At 39.4% G+C, this 17426-nt stretch overlaps 1 protein-coding gene across 2 annotated transcripts in view; it reads right to left on the bottom strand.

Annotated features, from left to right (window-relative positions):
* LOC116294001 (putative E3 ubiquitin-protein ligase HECTD4) overlaps positions 1–17426 on the bottom strand; it is a 51846-nt gene that overhangs the window by 22820 nt on the left and 11600 nt on the right. For both annotated transcript variants that reach the window (XM_089032956.1, XM_089032957.1), the window contains exons 18-35: positions 16659–17157; positions 16074–16162; positions 15580–15785; positions 14620–14873; positions 13635–13804; positions 12877–13187; positions 12287–12446; positions 11397–11834; positions 10741–11007; positions 9972–10323; positions 9421–9564; positions 8614–8780; positions 7803–8175; positions 6995–7155; positions 6494–6719; positions 5518–5773; positions 5136–5387; positions 4602–4852 (exon numbers count right to left, since the gene is read on the bottom strand). In XM_089032956.1, the coding sequence (XP_088889082.1) occupies positions 4602–4852; positions 5136–5387; positions 5518–5773; positions 6494–6719; positions 6995–7155; positions 7803–8175; positions 8614–8780; positions 9421–9564; positions 9972–10323; positions 10741–11007; positions 11397–11834; positions 12287–12446; positions 12877–13187; positions 13635–13804; positions 14620–14873; positions 15580–15785; positions 16074–16162; positions 16659–17157 (4576 nt within the window). The remainder of the gene's footprint in view (positions 1–4601; positions 4853–5135; positions 5388–5517; positions 5774–6493; positions 6720–6994; positions 7156–7802; positions 8176–8613; positions 8781–9420; positions 9565–9971; positions 10324–10740; positions 11008–11396; positions 11835–12286; positions 12447–12876; positions 13188–13634; positions 13805–14619; positions 14874–15579; positions 15786–16073; positions 16163–16658; positions 17158–17426) is intronic.

The raw sequence follows: 17426 nt of genomic DNA, 5'->3' as shown, positions 1-17426 counted from the left end.
CGATCTATAATGAAAGATGAGTGTATCTTTTTATATTAGATATGGGAAAAAAAATTAACAGATAATCATGGAACAAATTCTAAGTTATTATTGAAGAACCATACGCGTTTCAGTAAGCCTCAAATTTTGCACTGGACTCTCTATTTTTTAATAGCTCATTCGAAATAAAACTCCTAAAAATTTAGGTTAATCAACATTTTAGAAAAAGTTTATATTTCTAAGACAGTGGCGCAAGTTTTGCTCCAAAAGCTCGTGCGTAGGCTTCCATTAAATGCTGATTATCTCGAAAACGAGCTTTGGACACCCAATTTTCCGTTCCAGATTTGGAATCACCATTAAATTAATTTTAATTCGGAAAATCGAACTTTTAAAAAAAGTTTGAATTGTTTTTCAAAAGTAGGCAGTCACCTTATTTGCTCGAAAAAAAACTTTTATTGAAATTTCGTAACTTTAAACTTTTGTCTTTCATATGTTTTTGTGACACTTCTTGCAATTTTTGATTGGAAAAGCCAAAATTTTGAGACAAATCGAAATCGTGACTTTATCGATACAGGCGTTTGAGTCCAAATGCTCCTTTGTCCTTGTAAAAAGATCATACATTGCGATCGTCCAAAACGTTGGGTGCGTTTCCACTAGGACATTTTTAGTAGTTTAAAATTCCTCTAGGTGTTTGTTTACATACCAGCTTATACTAGAATAAATGTGCAGCTTGTTTCCATTATGTAATTTGAGGTGATTTTAAGCTAGATAGATCACATTACCATAGAGCGCGAGATTTAAAAAAATGGCGGGAGAAGAAGCGCTTGTGTTTACAACACTACTTTTAACATTTGCTTTATTCTTGTACCCACAATAGCACAGAGATAGTTAGGATAGAACAAGATACAGAGCCCACGTTCTTCTCTCTGGTGCTTTTCAAGTTAGTCTAGATAAACATTTTGACAGCAAACTGTCAAATGGTGAGCTCTGATTGGTCACGGCCGGCAGTAGTCCGACTTAAGCCATCTTTTTAGGTCGCTTATCAAAGGTGTCATTTCCGGAGTTGAAGCAACTAAACTCGGCATTTTCTTGCGTGTAAACAATTGACTAATTAACCCAGCTTAAGTTAAAAAGATATAACTAGCTAAAAACTAGTGTGAGCTGCGTCGGTGTTTCTAATGAAACAGTAATGATGAAAAGGTAAATTATACACCGTGAAAAGATGAAAAAACTTACTGACGTTTCGGACGCTAGTCCTTCGTCAGAGTAAAAGATCTTTTCACGGTGTATAATTTACCTTTTCATCATTCCAGCTTAAGTTAGTTCAGAGCCATTATCATTATCATTGGCGTTCCATCCATGCCAAAATTCATAGTTGACATTCGATATTGTAGTTTAAGTATTCTTCTTGGTTTGTACGATTGGACATTCAAGGTTAGATATTTTTTACGGAGTTTTCACAATTCTACTTTGTAGTTAAGAGTATGTCGATATTGTAGCTGAAGTATTCTTGTTGGTTTGTACGATCTTCATAAACTATGTTTACTCAGCTTTCAGAAAATGTACACTTTGTTTGTGTTATACTATAAAGCCAGCGCGAATAATGGTCGTAAACGTATCCTAATATCTTAACGAGCATACGAACAAAACCACCATGTCCTGGCATGGTTTGAAATTTCCACATTTCCGGTCAAGTTCTAGCTAGCTAGAACAACGTGTTCACACTATGGTTATCGTATTTAGCTAGCTAGAAAGTTACAGCGGGAATGCACCCTTTGTAATCGGGTTTATGAACAGCAAGGTAATGAAAACTGTCATGTCTGTCCGACAATAGTTATTATCTCGATAAGATAAAATGATTAATATTTTTTTGGCGAAAATATATAACATTCAAAAACTTAATGAAACATCAATGAATAAAAATGTGAGCCATTGCACTTAAAATTGGCAAAGCAAAGGTTTTTTTGGGTTTACTAAATGTATTTTTGACACTCCTGGTAAATACCTATTAGGGTTGTCAAAGATTATAGTCACGCGGTTTTGCTGAACTCCACTTCCTTCCCCCCTCCCACTCTTCCATGGCAGGAAAAATTGTGAAAAAACCTCTACGAACAGCAAATAATAATAAACAAAAGGGAAGAGGTTAATTGAGAATACAACAATTTTATTATAGACCACAGTTCATGATTTATATTATTTTACGTTATGTATTTTTTAAGCTATATATAGCCTCTAAGAAAACTGTTACCATACTGATGAAGCTACCACTTGAAATATAAGTGAATTAAATTCAATAAAAAAATACAGCCGCGAAAGAAAAATATAAGTAAGAAAAAAATATGGGAAGAATGTAAAATGACGATAGCGTAAATACGAAAATAGGAACAATGACCCGACGCGTATGGAGGAATTATATATATATTAGCTGGGAATAATTTTGAAATATGAGTTGGAATGAGAAACTTACCAATTCAGGGCCCGACCCCCTTTGGACAAATTGTTGTTCGCTGCCTCTTTTTTCTTCTGGAAGTTCCAATAGGCGTCGCTGGTGCTTTTTACCCTTTACATGGATTCCAGAACTCACATCTGCTGGCATCTTTAAAAGGGAAAATCATTGATTTAGCTTTTCGATATATGGTGAGAGCAACTATCGCGCCATGTGGATAATAAATGTTGGCATAAATTTTAGATCATTTGTCGTAATACCCGATCTGCCAAAACAGTGTACTTACTTTGACTTTGCATAAAGAGCAGTTCTTCCAGTTGAGGCGATCTTCAAACTCCTAATGGAAAAAATAGGATTCAATCGATGCTTTGGTCAATTCACGACGATTAGTATGGGAAGTACTACTTACTTTCGAACGGTCTTCTCCGAAAAAGAAAACGTCCGCGCACCCTGCACCCATTTCAAAGTCCTAAAAGTAGTACAAAAGACCATTATGTCACTTTAACCTAACTTTGAATATAAATGAAGTCGTTTTAGATTAATACCTCTAAAGCGTTGTCCGCCAGATTCTCGTCCTGTTGGTCGGCGAGGTTCCTCACCAGGGCCAAGTTATCTTCAAACTCCTTTGAAATTGTAGGTGCGTAACAAGTTAGACTTCTTTATAAATGTTTTGTAAAAGTACTTTAGATATCTTACCTTTGAACGGTCTTCGCCGAGGAAAACAACATCCATAAAAGGGTTAAAGAAATCCATAGTTTAAAAATTTAACGGAATATCGCACAAGAGAAGCTCTATCGAAAGTAGATATAGCAGAAGAATGAAACAAAGACCTTTGCGTTGAATTAAACTAGTGCAATTTGATTCCTCTTTATCTGATTGGTTAAGATACATGAGAAAGTGTGAAAAGTAGCAATGTAAAAATAGATGGAAACACCACGTGACTGACGTCCAACATGCATGGTTTTTGTCTTAAATTACTTTGACAAGTTTGACAGCGTAATTTCAAGTTTGATACAGTACGGATCGAACGTCTTTAATGATTAACTGGGCTTGACCGACCTACTGGCTTCTCACTACTGGGTCTCACTCGTGTAGCCTCGACACAAGTATTTTGCCTAAGCAATATCGCCGTGTTGCAATCCCGCGTTAAACTCAATAGGAATAGTTAGTTGCATAAATTCCGTTATATAGCATATAGTATATAACAGAATTTAAGCGAGTAGTTAGTTGCATAAATTCCGTTATATAGTATATAGTATATAACAGAATTTAAGCGAGTAGTTAGTTGCATAAATTCCGTTATATAGTGTTTAGTATATAACAGAATTTAAGCGAGTAGTTAGTTGCATAAATTCCGTTATATAGTTTATAGTATATAACAGAATTTAAGCGAGTAGTTAGTTGCATAAATTCCGTTATATAGTGTTTAGTATATAACAGAATTTAAGCGAGTAGTTAGTTGCATAAATTCCGTTATATAGTGTTTAGTATATAACAGAATTTAAGCGAGTAGTTAGTTGCATAAATTCCGTTATATAGTGTTTAGTATATAACAGAATTTAAGCGAGTAGTTAGTTGCATAAATTCCGTTATATAGTATATAGTATATAACAGAATTTAAGCGAGTAGTTAGTTGCATAAATTCCGTTATATAGTGTTTAGTATATAACAGAATTTAAGCGAGTAGTTAGTTGCATAAATTCCGTTATATAGTATGTAGTATATAACAGAATTTAAGCGAGTAGTTAGTTGCATAAATTCCGTTATATATGTATATATGTATATTTTATAATAAACATATAGAAGCAAATACTTGCATAAATTATTCCGTTATATATACCTTTTTGTTTGCATAATATGCTTATATATATATATTCCCAATTATAATCAGAGTCGTAAACAGTTTCTGACGCAGTGTTAGTAATCAGAAAACGAAGTGCGAAGGACCAGGAAAGTTTGGGCGTGCGTAGCTGCCGCAATAGTAAGGAAAAATACACTTGATATCCATAAAGTAAAAGTCACTAAACCCGTGAAATAGATATTAGACTAATACACAGTGGAACGCCCTAATTCCATTCCATTGTTTGTGTCTATTTGACTATTATACGTTGACCGACATTTTTTATTTCACGAGTTAAATGCCTTCACTCTAGTACGATAAAAAAGAATGATTTACCTTATCGATGGTGAGTACAATACCAGTAAGGCCATACGTCCTCTTCATCTCAGGTACAGCAAACCCAGCCATCGAGGTATCATTAAGTTTGGAGCTCACAACAACAGCCATACCTTGCCTGATGTTACTGACCGATAACTTGTTGGCGTCCTCTTTCACGTCTTCTAGGCGAGGCAGAGTTAGGGTATTAGGAATGCCTCCAGTGTCTTCGTACAAGTCTTCTAGAGTTGCTACCGCTATATCCATCATTCCTGTTAAGTAGGAAAAGTTTTGAATTCAGTTGAAAACTATGTTACGATGGAGTGAATATGCTGTAAATATAAGAGCACTAAAATGTCACGTGACACTAGCCTGTCACTGCGTTTTTGGCCAAGTTGTGATCACGTGACAACAAATGCCCCGTGATTTTGGGGGTCAAGTATTGATTACGTGACACCAATATGTCATGTGATCTTTAGGTGAGGTGACATTTTGTTTACGATGGGATCATTTCCCAGCAAATATTAAATAGAATTTAACTACATGTTGGCATACCGGCTTGTAAAGCACCACGGATTTGCTCCAATCCCGATCGTCTGTCTGCTTCGTTACGGAATCTTCGACTTATGACTGGGAAAACGTTTTCCTCCCAGGCCTTAACTAGAAGCTCCGTTGGGCTCGCATTCTTGGAGTCTAATATTTGTTTCTGGGAATCGTCTTCTTCCATGTGGGACAGCGGACCGGTGTCTGTCATGACGTCACAGCTGCTGGACAGCATGTAAGTCAATGACGCACTGGGATCATACTCTGGAAAAGAGTTTCATGACAAGTTAATATCGGGAATCTCTCAAGCCTTAACTTTATCGAACCTTGAAACAACCTCTGGGCTGATCTAAATCAGAGCACGACTAACTCACAGATAGATATATATACTCACCCCTGATATCAGTGTCTGAAGACAGACTCAAGGGTTCTGGAATCTTCTTTAGCTTGGTTTCCCCAACCTCTTTAATTGGGGCCATCACTCTGGCTTCTTCATCCGAATCGTTCTCAACCCCAGCAAACGGCAGCTCAAGTAACAACTGTCTTACTTCTTCCATGGAATCAGATGCCAGATCAGCTGCTTGGCGAATCTTGCTTCCTTTGGCGTACACGAATGGATGGCTTCCAAAATTAACGCGCACTTTAACATCCTAGAAAACGGTATTCGAAGGAATCTTGTAAAAATTATCTTGGTTATTCAGCAGAAAGTCTTTCTCAACAATCAACGTCTGCTTCTATTAAAAGGCGCGCAGTGCCTCTTGTACCTATAACGCCTTTAGATATATATATCAAAATCCCCTTATACTCTCCAATAGGCTGAAGTATATGTGCCATTGGATCACGTGACAACAGACGGCCATGTTGGACGGCGAATTATAAACTGTCTACAGGATGCATGTACATATACTTCTTCCTCATACATGTGTCAGTGACATCTAAGGGAAGAAAAAGCTCACATTTGTCGTCCAATATGCCGGAAAGGATGACGTGACTATAACGTTTAAGAGAGCGATAACCAATGTGATTAAAATAGACCCCTTGCATGTGACGTCAAAGCAGCTCAATTTGGGGGACAAAACAAAAGAATTTCAATCTCCTGAGAATTGGAAAGCCTATTGTTATATCTTCCAAATTGAGCATCATTCCGACGTGCTGCAAGGGGTATATAGAAACATACCCTTCCCTCCTACCCTCCCCTGGGGCCTGATACTCAGGTCACCCACAAATAGGACGCGGTACGCAGTCAGTCTACTCGCAACAGAACGATTGGGAAAGCGGAAGGAAATGAAGGATTTAAATCTCGAGACATGTACGAGGTCAAGTCATGCTACGGAGTGATTAAATTATATTTTGATATTTTTTCAACGAACCTTTCTTTGTAGATGAACAACAGGCCACAAACCAGCTCTGACCCCATGCAATACACCTGGTAACCGCTGACCATCGTGAGTGAAGTAGACGCTGCCATGGTCGACATCATCTTCGGATCTGGTGTAGCTGCATCCTATCACGTGAGTGTTTTGTATTGTGAGGCCAGTATTGGTGGTTTCCCAATTGGTGAATCCTCCTCGTTTGTAATGCACTGCTATCCCATTACTATAAAATAATTTCAAAAAATAGTGATAAAAAGAAATGAAATTCGTAGCCTTACTGTAGAAGCACCATATTTTTCTGGCCGTGTAGATATCTAAGCATTCTGATTGGATTAATTGTGCGAAAACAATGTCACGGAGTACCGTGCCGTGCACATGCTATAGGCCAGTTCGTTTCTCAAACAAAACACAGGAAGCCCACTTTGGATAAAATTAGGCACAGCATCGCACAAAATAACAACTACAACTAATTTATACGTAATTTAAGCATAAACTTACTCATGGAGTACGCATGCTCCAACTGGGGTTGCCCACTTGTCAGCAGGATGACTTATTGTGGGCGCAATGCCAATTGACAATGATGATCCACTACCGACGTAGTTACTGGTATCTGTTCTGGCCAGGGACAGTATCTCCACTTCCCAGTAATATGAGGGTGCCTATGATAAGATTGAACTACTTGGTTATCAATGAGGATTTCGGGGAAGATTTCAGGGACTTTTTATATTGTCCAGAATGTATTTTGGGATTCAACTTTTGAATTTACCTTAACTGAAACGTGCGGGAGGCTGAGCACCAGTGAATGAATGGAACTTGGTTTTCAAAAAAGTGAAAAAATCTTGGGCCGAGCATGGAGATTTTGGGTATTTTTTTTGTAAATGTTAAGAGTGGAAATTTTGGAATTCATAAAACTTTCAAACGGACTTGACAATTATGAAGGCAAGCAAGCAAAGTTAATCACGCGGGGCAAAGCAAACACGCTAATTCAGATACGTTTAAGCAACAACCATTAACTCATTAGAGACCTTTAGAAGCAAGTTTACCGCTAACCGCTAGGCATCAGGCCTAGAAACACGCCCGCAAACACGGAGAAACACTCGACACCAATAGAATTTAATAGGGCGGCTCTTCTAGCCGCAACTTTGTCATGATGTCTTGCTAAATGTCGAAAGTTTGAAGGAAAACGCCTGACGTCAAACTGCAGTTTGAGGTTTGCGGTACCTAGCAAGAACTTCGTGCTAAAGGGCTCTCAACGTTAACTTCGATTAAATAATAATCACATGACAATTAAGGAGTGTATATTCACCTTGAGTGGTATGGATTGTGTTGCATATAAATATGCCCCGCGAGGCAAATTCTGGATATTTTCTCCTTCTACCATCATATGAGCCACCCTGTATCCCTCGGTGAAGACCACGCCCTTTATGGGAGGGTACTCTTTCCTTATATCCAGAGCAACTGGCTTGGTTTTTCCATTGTGTCTGCGATCTACAGGTTTGACCAAGTCCTTGAAGAGTTTTCGCAGTTCTTGGCATTGTGAATCGAGGACTGCTAGACGTTTGCCTGGGTCTGTCAGGTCTGCAAGGGCTTTCATTGTTTGTAAGGGTTGAGAATGGTGGCTGGTGAAGGCGTCACAGAACACGGGGTCTTTCATCTGGCAGGTCAATACCATACTCGCTCTATAGGAAAACAAGTATGACAGATATTCAGTCTAAAAACAGGGAACTGAGGACAGAAATTCCATTCATCCGCAACCTGGGTGAATGACAAATCTCCTAGTAAAATAAAGTCCCCTAATTAAAATACATTTTTTGCACGAACTTCACAGGTTACCTAAGCCACAAAAAGGGTTATATTCCGTTCCAGGGCCTGGGTAGTAGAATTCCACAGGAAACTAACATTCCTAAAAAGGCTTTGCTTGCATAGTGGCTCAGAAACCCCAACTTTTAGCACATCTTTTAACAATTTTCCTGCATGACCAAATACACAATTCCCTTACCTTGAATAAAATTCTAGATTTCCCCTGACTTTACAATTGGAACTCTTCTCTCAATGCACAATATTTTTGTATTCATAATAATAAGCCTCAACACAAATGACTACATCTCTTTACGTACCTGGTTTTCAGCTCACACAGTACCCGAGCAGCTGAGGTTTCAAGTAATAAAGCATTACTGTCCTCTGATTCAGGGATTTTGGGTAGAGTAACATCTCGTGTCTTTAGGATCAAATAAAGAGACTCTATCGCTTGTTCGACTAGCTCAACTTTGTTAAGGGAAACAGGCTGTACATTGGCAATAAGAAAAACAATAAGAAACTCACACTAGGCAAACACATTGGTCAATACTGCAGAGCTAAGGTGCGGTAATAGAGCGTATACTTTTCACTCACGTGAGAAGGCAGTCACATTTGTGTACAAAACAATAAAAACTTTCAGCACAATTTTTGCATAAAAATAGAGTTAAATTCCCGGAGGATAGAAAATGTATTGTTTTGGTACGTCACGTCAAAACGTTATCTACCCTAGACAAAATTGTCGTTCAACTGACATTCAAAATTGCTTCAAAATTACGACAACGATTTCTTTGCCAACTTGCCTCGCAAATTATAATTTCAATAACGATAATTTACAGATTACGACACGAGCTTTTTGTACGCGTACGACTTCTTGCGCATTTTTTGTTTCAGGAAAAGTTGAAATCCATCCTACTTTCTGCAACATGCAAGAATTTTCTGCGCGAGACAAGTTCGAGAGAATTTCCGCGTGGAACATACAATGTGCAACAATTTTGTTCGCTAGACAAGATATGAGAGAAATTGTCTCGTATTAAATATCGCCTCTGTGTAAAGGGCTTTCTTTCTGAGAAAATGTATTTTTAAAAATCGCAAGGAAAAGACAAAGATTCGAATGAATAGTTTCTTACCTCTTTGTGAGGCAGTTCCAGCCGTACAAGAGGAATATCAAGTAACCGTTCAGCCTGTGTACTATCATCCAATAGTATAGTAGCCATTCCATCAGACGTGCTCATCACTTCACATGTCATAGCAACCATGTCTTCCCCGATGATCTATGAATTAAATTCAAAGCATGAGGAGAAGAACTGTGATAAAAAGAAGAAAGTCCTTTCACCGCATAAACAGACGCTGGTTTTAATTATCGTCTTTGAAGCCAACTAAGAACATCAACCCGACATACAATAACATGCGCACGTAAAAGGTTGGTCTGTTTGTGCCATATGCTTTAGGGCAGATTTGGCACGACTTTGTAAACATCCTCGCACGATTGTTCGCTGATGGCCGCGACCGAACGGTTAAATTTTGTAACGTAACTGCGCCGCATAATGCGTTCACGCAGTAAATGATTCATCACTCAATCGTTCTGTGTCCTTGTAGGCCTTGCCGTGTCAGGACCGCGTTCGTGCCGCGAGCTTTTCACAGTCGTAAGAAAACTGCTCCATTTGTCTACTGTACTTACCTTAGCATTACAACCTGCATAGACAGTATGATTGAAACCTCCCATAGAGCACAGTGCAGCCATAACCTGTCCCGACACCATCATCAGCTCTTCACCTGCTACAGTTAACGTCTCTTCATCTTCCTCAGTCTCCTGACCTTGGTGCATGATCGAACGGTCAATTTCTTTTCCAAGACGCTCCATCAATGATGACACTGAATTTAGGGCGTCGGAAAGAACCTGTTTCACTGCAGAGGACCAAAGCTTTGCGGCATCCGAGGAAGGCGATGTGAGAAGCGATTGTAAAAGAGAGATTACTTCAGACGCCATGGTGTGCGCTACTTGACCGCTCACGAACGGACGGCAGGATTCACTAAGATCAAGAAACGGTCAGTAAATAATAGCCAATTTTCGATATTCTGGTTGAGTGGTCAAGCACAAAACATCTTAAGTCGAAGATGGAAAAAGGAAGGAAAGGAAAAAATGATGGTGAAAGAAGCAAATGAGTTTAAGGGATTACGGGACAAAAAAAGTTAAATGAAAATAAATAAAAAATGAACGAACTAACTAAAGAAAGAAAGAAAGAAAGAAAGAAAGAAAGAAAGAAAGAACGAACGAACGAACGAACGAACGAACGAACGAACGAACGAACGAACGAACTTTTCATTTGATTTTAAGAATGGGATCTATCAGGATTATGAGCAAAAACCCAAGAAAAATGTTCACTATCCATACTAGTAGAACAAACAGTAGATAATTATTAAAGTATACTAGTTTAACTATGATTCACCTTGCCAGTATTTGGTTGCGCACACTACAGACATTTTCACTCGATACCAGTCCCTTATCAAAAGACTCTTGCTGTCGATGATACGCAGGTAATACACTAGTCACAAGGCCCATCGCTGCAAGACTGGAGGCTTTGGTCACACAGGCACTAAAAACATCTGTCATGATCACTGCTTTGTTGTTTTCAGTCAGTTCGTGGTCGAGACGCACGGCACGGTCTACCTCGGTACCAAGCCCCACGCGAAAAACAAACCGATGACCAATATGACTAATATGAATAATGGAATGAGGAAAAAAATGAGGGATAGTACGTTTTTAGGAGGGGAGGGGGGTGGAGGGCTAGGGCTTTACAGGGGAGGGTTATCAGTTAAAATTTGAACTTGTGGGGGGTCAGAGTTTTTACCGTAACTACGCGTTGTGATTGCATAAACTGCTATAAGACACCAGGAAGCCATTTCAGTGTTACCGTGTACGTACTGTACACGGTAACGCAGAAGACGAAGTAGCGCTTAGTGTTTGCGCGCATATATGATGAAGAAAGTCAGATCCGTAATCTGTAACATCGCTATTCTTCGTTTATTACCGCGGAAATCCCAATCGTGCTGTAATTCTCTAGGCAATAATTACGAATACACACTAAATTGTTTTGCCACTCACCTGACGATCGTCTGTACGACTTCATGTGAAGGTTGATCGCTTCGTTTGTGCACATACACTATGTACTGCTCCGTCTTCTCGGTATCATTTGCCGTTCCTTCAACACCTCCATTACAATTACCATTCTTACCATACTGCAATCTCTTTCCATTTTGGACACAGGGTAATATAAAATCACCTAGTTTGGCTAACAGAAGTTTGGCAACCTTGAGCACAGGTTTCAGATCTGCTGCGTTATCATCACGGTTCAGATATCGTTCTGCCGTGACAGGTAACGTTAGCTGTTCGCAGCTATTCGTCGTCATGAGAGGAAGAGCTGCCCGACAGAGCTTTAGTACCGTTAGTACGAGTTTAGGAGGAGCTCGAGGATCTAGAAGTACAGCTAGTAGGGTGGAGACGGTGCAGGACTGCTGTAAAATAGCTTCTCCCATTTTACTTCTACAAGAAATTAGACCAAGAATGTCAAGAAGTAATATATTATACTCAACTTTAATGGTAAGGTCGATGTGAACAAGAACGATGTTGGTCAAGAGATGAAGGTTGGGTGGTAGGAAAAAGGAAAGGGTATCGATGGAAGTGAAGACCCTCTGGTTTTCCATAATTTCTTATTCTACGATCAGCTAAATGAAGTAGTCTTGCAACCATAAACTACCTTGTTGATAGGTTACAAGCATTCCCAAGAGAGTCAAAAGACAAAATATGGCGACCATCTTGGTGCCGTTAATAATGAATGCTAATGAGAGATATTTTGCTAAATGGCACCAAAGCTCCCTGCAAAGAGGCCAACTTGCAATCGAATAATTACAAGAAAAAAATCATACGACAAAATAAATATCTGCTGTTTACCCATTAGATTTACATGGGACCAAGATATACGAGTCATTTCTTACCCTGCAATGCTCTGCAGTAACTTCAAGATATATTGCAGCGAATCCCTTGCTCTTGTGATCTCCTTACGACTTTCCTCCAGTACAAAGTTAAGATAGTTTGTTATCAGTGAAGACACTTGGTATGCTAAACCTGACCATTCAATCTCATCGGCTTGATAACCTGTAAAGACGAACAAGTGACATTCAAAAAACATTAAAGAAACATTAAAGCTTAGATATTATCCTTTCCAAGGCTAAAACAAGGTAGGGGTGCTTACCATCCGATTTGCGTCCGATTTGAAATTTATTCGCTAAAGGTAAGAAAAGAGCGGGAAATTTTGACATTCGAAAAATGGTACACGCGTTTACATACACCGAAAGAACCGGAAAGAGCGGGAAAAGTGGATTACCTCAATCGGAAGACCGAGGTTTTCCGGAACTTTCCGATATGAATGACACACACCATTTGTTTTCCAACCGGAATTTCCGGTTTTTCCGGTAAATGTTAAGCACCCCAGGTCTCTAACGCGTTTATCACGGATTTTCTGGGCACATGGTGATTTCGCCAAATGCATCCCCATAATTCCATGTATAGATTATGACCTACATACCGTCATCATTCTCCCATTGGACAAATCGATCCAAAAGGACTTGAAAACTAGCCCAAGCCATCGAAGCCGTATTGCGTGACGACTGTGACTGGTCACGTCCTAGTATACAGAGTCGGTCCAGTAAAGAAATAAGGCCACTACGAATCACGCAACGCTCCTCTTGCCATGAGAATGGACAGACAGACAGAACTAAGATGCTATTACTGTATACTATAGGATCGGTTGATGCTTGCTGGAGAAGCGCCTGGACAACATTGGTGAACTCTTCTCGTACAGCAGTAGCCATACCACCACATTTAAGCTCTTCGATCCTAAAAATAGTTAACAATAACTTCAGTTAAATTGGTCAATAACCATCGCTAATTCAATCAAAGCATTTTGTCGTATACTTACAATAAAAATAAAAGAAACAAGTTTGCGCATGCGTGCATAATGCATATTTCAAAGGATTAATGCATATTTAAACGACCGTTACACAACGTTTCATTTAATACTTCGGCTGCTTTAAGTCTTTGTATTAATTTAAAAAATTGCCTAAATTGTTGAGAATTACAAATTTTGGACATTTTGTGAAATTCATTTCCAGCTTTGGATTCAAATCCAACTTTGGATTCAAACTACGAGTAACATTTTTTTAGGAAAGGAAAAGTCTTCGGTAAATTCGGCCGGCTACTAGGTAAGAGCGTGTGCAATCTTTGTTTTCGCTCATGCCTTGTCTTTGAGGATAGAACAGACAGAAAATAAAGTAATATTCCTACCTTGGTCCTTGTGAGAGTATGGAAGCAATAGTAATGATGAGCTGAGGTACGTGTCCCGGTATGTTAGCACATACACCAATGAGTTCATGCATGTGTAGAAGGGCTTGTACACGAGACAAACCTCGCTCGTTGCGCAGACGTGCGGCTGATAGAAAGCTTGAGTATGACACCTTTGGAAAAGATATTTATACGCGCACGTTACATCTTGTTACTTAAATTTGGAGAAATTCAAGAAAATTTGGATATGATGAGGATATGTCTATGAATATCTTGTTATTTAAATTTGGAAAACAAATCCAGTTTGCATTAACATTTTCATGTTGCACCATCACGTGCCGGCGGCCATGTTGGATGGCAAAACAATAGAATCCCTTTACTCTTGGGAATTGAATTTTTTCTTATGTAAGACGATTGAGTTGTTTCTGCCATCCAACATAGGTGCCGTCATGTGATTACACAAAACCCCGTTTTTTTCATATATGGCTCATTTTCTCACCGTGTTGACCCATTCCTTCCCTCAACACCATGCAAGAAGACGTTCTTTTCTGCCCCACAAAAAGAACCAGCGACCTGTGCTTGCTGAGTACGTTTCTTAAAAACGAAAGAATGCTTGCTGAAGGAGTCAGATGTAATCACAGTTTTCGAAACGTTCAACGAAAAGTAACTTCGTATTTTACGTATTCCCAAAATTATGGTAAACTAATTGGGAACTTGCAAAAAGAGGTCACACGACCTTACCCTTTTCTTTAAATTTCTAGGGTTAATTTTGACACTATCATTGTTTTACTGGGGGTAGGGTCAAGTGACCTGTTAGCACACGTCCTAAAATAGATCCCTTGCAGTACGTCGGAATGGAACTCAATAAAATTTCCAATTCTCATGAGATTGAAATTATTTTGTCCTCCAAACTGAGCAGCTTTGAAGTCACATGAAAGTGGTCTAATGTTTTCTGAGGTCACATGTTACACTTTGGTGTTTCACTTACTTCTTTATCAGGATCACTGCCAATGAATGCAAAGATATCATCCATAATCGACACCAATTCCATGTTGTCTTCATTTGTGTCAGGTTTTGAGCCCACATCATGCGTTTGCTTCTTTTTCTGGATAGCGGTTCGCCATCGTTGGAGTCTGCGCAGATCTTGCGCGCCTTCACGTACGGACATGGAACGATGGAGTTGGGTTGGTGCGGAGAAGGAACGATTAACAGAGCTGGTATCAGACAGTTGATGTTCATAATCTAAGAAAGAAAATCTTTTATCAGCCATTATATGCAAAAAAAAAGGAACGAGATCAAAATACATGACAAAAAAGGTTATTTTTATGCAAAGAAAATTTGCGTAAATTAATTTTTTGTTGCTGGAATTTGTTTAAAATTTGTATAACGTTTCTTTAAAAGATCTTGATTTGGCTATAAACCATGTCCATGCTAGTTATGAACTTTCAAATATAGGACATCTGTCTATCATTTTGAACACAAACTCCAAAAAAACGTAGCAGTAAATACTGATTTAATCCGTCCGTCCCCGGCACTAACTGGTCATCGAGCAACTAAACCACACTTGTTCCTAAAACACTCAGTAATGCATGCTCCAAAAAATACCTTTCTACTTTCACATGCATCGGTTGTCCGAAAGCAATCGCTCATATTGTAAAAATTTGAAACAAATTGATCAACGCAATAGAATGTGACTTGTGTCTACAGCCGAACTGATCAAAGCGCATCGTTTATCCACTGAATCGAATTATAGCGACCAATTTGAATAACTATTGTTCTGGACTGACGAGCGACTGTCTAGCCTCGCATACATGTGAAAACACTTTTGTTTCCACGTGAACACGAGGCTAGTCAGTCGCTAGTCAGTGCAGAACAATAGTTATTCTAATAGGTCGCCTTTTTTCGATCCCGTGTATAACACGTAACATAATGATGAGAAGTGGCCCACCTTGAGCCCTAGGAACAAAGGTGCCATGTGAGACGCTTCTGCCTGGAGGGCCTCTCTTCTTCAAAGGACTTTGTATCGTGACGCTACACAGAAGTTCCCCGCACTCTATGATGGAGTGCCTCAAGGCTCTAGTCTTCGGCATTCGTTCTAATAAATCTTCCGAGTCATCATTTGTGCGACTTTTTGCTTCATTTTCTAACAGCTGTCTGTAAATAAAAATTGACATTTAGTTAAAAAAATAGCAGAAGTTATATTTGGGTAAAAGATGCACCTCCTTTTATTTCGTTTATTCCTTAGAAAAGCAAACACAATAAAACACAAGATTACTTTTATTTAGAAATTTAAGATGGGTGGGAGTGAAGAGCAATGAGGGAGAAAGACAACGGAAAAAAAGAAAACGAATAAAAGAAAGGAAGGAAATAAGAGACAAGGAATGTAATAAGGCGACAAGGGATAAATACATTATCTTAATAATGTCAATTCATAAGACTTACATAAGCTTGCCAACAACTCGTTCTTGTTCCATGGGGTCGAATACGATTCCCTTTAAACTACAAAGCAACTCTAGATCCTTGGACTTCACCTGAAACACATTAACATCGACACACCCCTTGGGTGTCATGTTTTCCCATTTTAGACCACGTATCATTATCTTGAGAATCATTTCTTTGTTTAGATGTTGCGCGTATGAGAATAGTCTTATTCTCAAGAGAGTGACACATGGTTTGAAATGGGAAGCACAGGTGGCGTAGCGGTGAGAGCGCTCGCCTCTCCAATGCGACCCGGGTTCAAGTCCCGCTGAGCTCGGTGTCGTATGTGAGTAGAGTTGTTTGTTGGTTTTCTCCTGTGCTTCAAGGGTTTTCCGGGTTCTCTGCCTTTCCACCCTCCGCAAAAATCAACTTCTAAATTCCAATTGGAATCTAGTGGAAGAAGAGACACTCTGTGGAATCCACTGATAATCCCATTATTAATAAATGGGAAACCATTTTATTACACCGAGGCTTATAAGAGGCGCGCGCATTTCCAGAGGCATCACCAGAGACATCTAATTTACCACGAAGCTTTTTTGTGATACTTACCTCTTGTAAATGGTACTCGTTAAAGAATGCCGCACTAGGCTGCAACAATCCTTGCCTCAAGTCTTCTATTTCCTGCGACCACCGAAGTTCCACTTCCGCCATCGCCTGTAGCTGTCGCAAAATACCATCGATCCTCCTGAACACTTCCCTCATGACTTCACAAAGCTTAACATACTCAGTACTATCAGCATTAGCTACCTGTAGAAGCTCTAGACCATGCACCTTATCGTAAAGATTCAGATGTCGTATAACAGCACTTAGAACAACTTCCTCGATAGCTTCTGGTTCTAGGGCATGTCGTATACTTGGCCGTAGGGTAGGTGCAAGTATCCCTGAAGCGTTCCGAATCCTCTTGGTGAGTTCTGTGGAGAGAGGCTGTCGTGGTAGGACCTTGGGTGTGGTCGTAGGGGGCTGATCTTGGTCTTGAGTGATGGTTATTTTGATTCCATTTGCTTGTGATTCTTGTAAGGACATTCCTTCGCTTTCCTCCCAAATACACCTTTAATTAACGACAAAAAGGATATCAAAATGAACTCTAGTCAATCTCCTTATTGCCATGTTAAAGCTCAAAAAATACGTATTGATGGCACGACAGACGTGTTGGCTGCAATAGGTTGGTAGGGCCTCTTCTCGTTTGAGTGGATGTGGTGTGACTGTGAAGGTTCATGCGGGCACGTGGCACAGTCACGGTAAGAAATTAACGACATCCTTTGAACCAATAGCGGAGCGTGATATTACTGCTAGTCCAATAGAAACGCTCGGCGTTGT

This window comes from Actinia tenebrosa, unplaced genomic scaffold, assembly GCF_029948245.1.
Source record: "Actinia tenebrosa isolate PJP-AT-01 unplaced genomic scaffold, QUT_ActTen_1.0 PGA_scaffold1__47_contigs__length_23844297, whole genome shotgun sequence".
NCBI classification, from domain to species: Eukaryota; Metazoa; Cnidaria; class Anthozoa; order Actiniaria; family Actiniidae; genus Actinia; species Actinia tenebrosa.
Note: the sequence above shows the minus strand (reverse complement) of the source record. Positions and strands in the feature narration are given on the sequence as shown.